This window comes from Sesamum indicum, unplaced genomic scaffold (genome assembly GCF_000512975.1).
Source record: "Sesamum indicum cultivar Zhongzhi No. 13 unplaced genomic scaffold, S_indicum_v1.0 scaffold00277, whole genome shotgun sequence".
Classification (NCBI taxonomy): domain Eukaryota; kingdom Viridiplantae; phylum Streptophyta; class Magnoliopsida; order Lamiales; family Pedaliaceae; genus Sesamum; species Sesamum indicum.
Window position 1 is genome coordinate 8,622 of NW_011628171.1, and position 6,521 is coordinate 15,142.

The following is a 6,521-nucleotide window of genomic DNA, read 5'->3' on the forward strand; positions in this document are numbered from 1 at the left end:
TTGGCAAACTACCTACCACGGACAAATCATGGCTTTCTCACCTGGGAGCGTGCATATTGTGCGATGAGAGAACTACGGAATCTCATTCACACTTATTCTTTCGATGCAGATTTAGTCGTCAGTGTCTTCTTAAGATTCGCAGACGGACTCGCTTTCACTGGCCTAACAGGGATTGGACAACAGATATTGAATGGGCGACGCGGAAATGGAGAGGCAAGCACATTATTAATAGCGCTTACCGTACACTACTTGCATCGTGTGTCTACCACATTTGGAGGGAGAGGAACTTGAGGAGATTTGAACACACTGAGCGGACACCGGCCACTTTGAGTATCCTAATCATCGATGATGTCAGGCAGAGGATTCTTAGCGTTGATTTAGTTTCGTCAGTCAGTACACGAGCATTGTATAGATTATGGCGTATCCCTTGGGTTGAGGGATAAACCATTTGATGACCACATGTTGTACTGTACCATTATTCTTTATTAATGAAATTTACATTTACCAAAAAAAAAAAGAAATCTATGGAAAATATTAGACTGCATGATGATCAATGATAGATGGATGTCGCGATTCCCGACATCATATTATACGTGTCTCACTCCATGCACGTCGCACCACTATCCAATGGTGCTATGCGGGGATATACAGCAGCAATTTGGAGATATGTTTCGATTCGATAACTACCTCACCCTGTCTCTAAAATTTATCCCCAGTGTGAAGCAGGTTTCGCAGCATAATATCATAAGGACGCCAATGTATGCCGTAACAAGAAAACTCAAAGCACTTAAACCGGTGTTTAGAGAGTAGAGGAGGAATAAGGGGGACTTATCACACAATGTCCAACTAGCTAAAGGGTTTCTTGAGATGGCGCAATCGCTTGTTAGTTCAAATAGGCGGGATGAACTATACCTACAATTGGAACACTGATGCCGATTAGTACTAGCTAAAGCAGCCAAACTTGAACAGGTTATGCTTCAACAGCGAGCAAAAATGCAATGGATGAAGGGAGGTGACCAGTGTTCCCGGGTTTTCTTTCGTAAAATTGTTCAAAGGAGATCGGTGAGGAGAATCTTACAAATCAATGACGATCATGGAGCCACTCACATAGATCAAAGAGCAGTTACCAATGAGTTTGTAACATACTACCAAAACCTACTTGGTGGGGATCGACGACGAGCTGTGATAGACTTTCGATTCCTGCGACCTTGGGCTAGACATACTTTGAGTGACGAGGACGTCAATTCTTTACTCCTACCATTCACAATGGCGGACGTTAAACAGGTGGTCTTTGACATTGCTGAGGATAAAGCACCGGGGCCAGACGGGTATTCATCGGGCTTTTTTAAAGCTGCATGGCATATAGTGGGACAGGAGGTGTCCTCGGTAGTACTGGAATTTTTTAATACGGGCCGACTTTTGAAGCAGATAAATACTACACTTTTGGCTCTCATACCAAAGGTACAATCTCCTATGACTGTTGGTGATTTCCGTCCTATATTCTGCTGTAATGTATTATATAAGATAATTGCCAAACTCCTTGTTCAACGGTTGAGTGTGGTACTGGACAAACTTATTAGTCCGTGCCAAGCGGCGTTTGTGCCCGGAAGAAGCATTGGAGATAATATAATGTTGGCGTAGGAACTGTTCATGGGATATAACTAGGCCCGTCTGCCACCCAGGTGTGCTTTAAAAGTTGACATTCGGAAGGCCTATGACAGGATGGAGTGGGACTTCCTGATTGCTGTTATGGAATTCTTTGGGTTCCCTGCTACATTCGTGAGTTGGATTGAGGCGTGTATCACAACACCCTCGTTTTCTGTAGGCCTAAATGGAAAACCTCATGGTTTCTTTAGAGGAGCTCGAGGGCTTAGACAGGGTGATCCTCTATCGCCATACCTGTTTGTGCTTGTGATGGAAGTCCTACATTTGGGTTTCATGCAGTTGATTGATCAGGATAACTTATTTTCCTTCCACTGGAAGTGTGATGCAGCCAGGGTTTTTCAGTTAGCCTTTGCTGATGATCTACTGCTATTCTGTCGAGCTAATATGGACTCTGTTGGTGTCTTCAAAACTGGATTGGATCGCTTGGCTGAATGGTCGGGGCTCAGACTTAACATGAAGAAAAGCCATCTCATTATCTCACGTTCAGCACAAAGGTTACGAGAGGAAATACTGACAGCACTCGCATTCCAAGAAGGGGTTTTACCGATGAGGTACTTGGGATTATCGTTGTTATCTTCTCGATTAACGGTTGATGATTGTCGCCCATCATTTCTGAAAATTGATAAACTTATTGCTGGTTGGGAGGGAACGACTATCTCATATGCTGGTAGGGTACAAATTATAAATTCTGTACTCATGCTGCTGAGTTTATATTGGGCATCGGCTTTCATACTGCCAAAGAAAGTTATTAATGAAATTGAAAAGAGGTTGCGATCTTTCTTGTTGAAGGGGACAACAACAAGTGGATATGCTAAGGTACCATGGAAGGATCTATGTCGGCCGAAAGATGAGGGAGGATTAGGATTCAAAGATATTTCTATCTTGAATCATGCCTTAATGACAAAGAAACTATGCGATATCATCAGGTGCGATCGAACCTCATTGGGTTGAATGGCTTCACCATGGTAGGTTACGAGACACCTCCATTTGGACGATTCAGGAACATGGAGGTTCATAGGGTTGGCGTAAAATTCTACGTCTACGGGTTTTCCTCCGCCCTATGGTCGACTATCAGATCGGAGACGGGAGGAGATTTTACCTTTGGCAGGACCCATGGCATTACCATGGACCTCTTAGTAACACATTTCCACGCGGACCAAGGTTACTCGGAATGGAAGAATCAGCTAGACTCAGCACGGTGATTAGGAGAGGACAGTGGTAGTGGCCTCCTATCACAGATTTTGAGTGTTTGGAGATTACTCACGTATTACCCACGATCCATGGAGGTGAGGACCGGATTATTTGGAGATTTGAGCAAGGACACCCCACAACTCAGGGTCTGTATAGATTATTTGAACCCCAGGACCGAAAGTAGGCTGGTCTCCACTACTTTCGGGATCATTGAAGATTCCACGTCATTCATTCATCCTATGGCTTGCTATACTTGGCAAGTTAGCCACGATGGATAAACCATGGTTAGCCAACCTTGGCCCTTGTGTCCTGTGTACCGAGGGAGCGACGGAGACACATGGACACCTATTCTTTCAGTGCAGATTTAGTCGACAGTGTCTTGCAGCAATCCGGAGAGTGGTACGATTTATTTGGCCCAATAGAGACTGGCAAACGGATGTTGACTGGGCTTCCCAAAAATAGAGGAGTAAGCACATTGTTAACATGTCTTATCGAGCACTATTAGCAGCATGTGTTTACCACATTTGGAGGGAGAGAACATGTCTTATCGAGCACTATTAGCAGCATGTGTTTACCACATTTGGAGGGAGAGAAACTTGAGACGATTGAGAACACCGAGACGACAGCTAGCACCATTGCTTTATTGATAGTTGAGGATATTAGACAGCGGATTACTAGCATTACTCTACGTAATTCAGTCAGTACATGAGCTTTATATAGACTATGGCGTATCCCTTGGCCTGTCGAGGGAGAAACCAACTGATGATCACATTGTTGTACTGTACTATTATTTTACTTAATGAAACTTATATTTACCCAAAAAAAATTTACAATACAAATGCTTGGGTCTAGACCTACGATTGGGTCAAGCTTCGTCGAATTCTGAGAACGTTCAAATGTTAGCTGTTTTGCACGGTTTTATTAAAATAAGTTTGTTTCCCTTTTACACTAACTTATAGTTAATATTACGCTTAGCAAATTTACCACAAAAATACTTGGTTCTAGACCAACGTTTGGGACAGGTTTCGTCGAATTCTGAGAACGTTCAAAATTTAGCTGTTTTGCAAGGTTTTTTAAAGCAAGTTTGTTTCTCTTTTATACTAACTTGTAGGTATTATTACGCTTAGAAAATTTACCACACATATTCTTGGGTCTAGACCTAGATTGGGTCAAGTTTCGTCGAATTCTGAGAATGTTCAAAAGTTAGCTGTTTTGCACGGTTTTATTAAAACAAGTTTGTTTCCCTTTTATACTAACTTGTAGTTATTATTAGGCTTAGCAAATTTACAACACAAATGCTTGGGCCTAGACCAACGTTTGGGTCAAGTTTCGTCGAATTCTGAGAACGTTCAAAATTTAGCTGTTTTGCACGGTTTTATTAAAGCAATTTTGTTTTTCTTTTATACTAACTTATAATTATTATTACGCTTAGCAAATTTGCAACACAAATGCTTGGGTCTAGACCCACGATTGGGTCAAGTTTCATTGAATTCTATGTACGTTCAAAAGTTAACTGTTTTGCACGGTTTTATTAAAACAAGTTTGTTTCCCTTTTATACTAACTTGTAGTTATTATTACGTTTAGGAAATTTAACACACAAATTTTTGGGTATAGACCTACGTTTGGGTCAACTTTCGTCGAATTCTGAGAACGCTCAAAATTTAGCTGTTTTGCACGGTTTTATTAAAACAAGTTTGTTTTCGTTTTATACTAACTTGTAGTTATTATTATGCTTAGAAAATTTACAACACAAATACTTGGGTCTAGACCAACGTTTGGGTCAACTTTCGACGAATTTTGAGAACGTTCAAAATTTAGCTGTTTTGCACGGTTTTATTAAAGCAAGTTTGTTTCCCTTTTATACTAACTTGTAGTATTATTACGCTTAGCAAATTTACAATACAAATGCTTGGGTCTAGACCTGCGATTGGGTCAAGTTTCATCGAATTCTGATAACGTTCAAATGATAGATGTTTTGCACGGTTTTATTAAAATAAGTTTGTTTTCCTTTTACACTAGCTTGTAGTTATTATTACGCTTAACAAATTTACCACACAAATGCTTGGGTCTAGACCAACGTTTGGGACAGGTTTCCTCGAATTCTGAGAACGTTCAAAATTTAGCTGTATTGCACGGTTTTATTAAAGCAAGTTTGTTTCCCTTTTATACTAACTTGTAGCTAGTATTACGCTTAGAAAATTTACCGCACATATTCTTGGGTCTAGACCTACGATTGGATCAAGTTTCGTCGAATTCTGAGAACGTTCATAAGTTAGCTGTTTTGCAGGTTTTATTAAAACAAGTTTGTTTCCCTTTTATACTAACTTGTAGTTATTATTACGCTTAGCAAATTTCCAACACAAATGCTTGGGTCTAGACCAACGTTTGCGTCAAGTTTCGTTGAATTCTGAGATCGTTCAAAATTTAGCTGTTTTGCACGATTTTATTAAAGCAATTTTGTTTCCTTTTTATACTAACTTGTAGTTATTATTACGCTTAGCAAAAATTTGCAACACAAATGCTTGGGTCTAGACCTACGATTGGGTCAAGTTTCATTAAATTCTGTCTACGTTCAAAAGTTAACTTTTTTGCACGTTTTATTAAAATAAGTTTGTTTCCCTTTTATACTAACTTGTAGTTATTATTGCGCTTAGCAAATTTACCACACAAATGCTTGGGTCTAGACCAACATTTGGGACAAGTTTCGTCAAATTCTGAGAACGTTCAAAATTTAGTTGTTTTGCACGGTTTTATTAAAGCAAGTTTGTTTTCCTTTTATACTAAGTTGTAGTTATTATAACGCTTAACAAATGTATAACATAAATGCTTGGGTCTAGATCCACGTTTGGTTCAAGTTTCGTAAAATTTTGAGAACGTTCAAATTTTAGCTGTTCTGCATGGTTTTATTAAAGCAAGTTTGTTTCCCTGTTATACTAACTTGTAATTATTATTACGCTTAGAAATTTAACACAGAAATTCTTGGATCTAGACCTACGTTTGGGTCAAGTTTCGTCGAATTCTTAGAATGCTCAAAATTTAGCTATTTTGAACGGTTTTATTAAAACACTTTTGTTTCCCTTTTATACTAACTTGTAGTTATTATTAAGTTTAGCAAATTTACAACACAAATGCTTTGGTCTAGACCAACGTTTGGGTTAAGTTTCGTCGAATTCTGAGACCGTTCAAAATTTAGCTGTTTTGCACGGTTTTATTAAATCAAGTTTGTTTCCCTTTTATACTAACTTGTAGTTATTATTACGCTTAGCAAATTTACAAAACAAATGCTTGGGTCTAGACCTGCGATTGGGTCAAGTTTCGTCGAATTATGAGAATGCTCAAAATTTAGTTGTTTTGCACGGTTTTATTAAAATAAGTTTGTTTCCCTTTTATACTAACTTGTAGTTATACAAATTTACAACACAAATGCTTGGTTCTATACCAACGTTTGGGTCAAGTTTTGTTGAATTCTAAGAACGTTCAAAATTTAGCTGTTTTGCACGGTTTTATAAAATCGTGCAAAACAGCTAAATTTTGAGCATTCTTAGAATTCGACGAAACTTTTTTTTTGGGTAAATGTAATTTTCATTAAGTAAGAAAATGATACAGTACAACAAAGTTATCATCATGTGGTTTCTCCCTCGACAGGCCAAGGGATACGCCATAG

General features: G+C 39.0%; 1 protein-coding gene across 1 annotated transcript in view; it reads left to right on the forward strand.

Annotated features, from left to right (window-relative positions):
* The window catches only part of LOC105180023, a 2,154-nt gene extending 2,039 nt beyond the window's left edge, over window positions 1–115 (forward strand). Inside the window, exon 5 of the mRNA XM_011103691.1 lies at window positions 110–115. Coding sequence (XP_011101993.1) covers window positions 110–115 — 6 coding nt within the window. The remainder of the gene's footprint in view (window positions 1–109) is intronic.
* The last annotated feature ends 6,406 nt before the right edge of the window (window positions 116–6,521 follow it).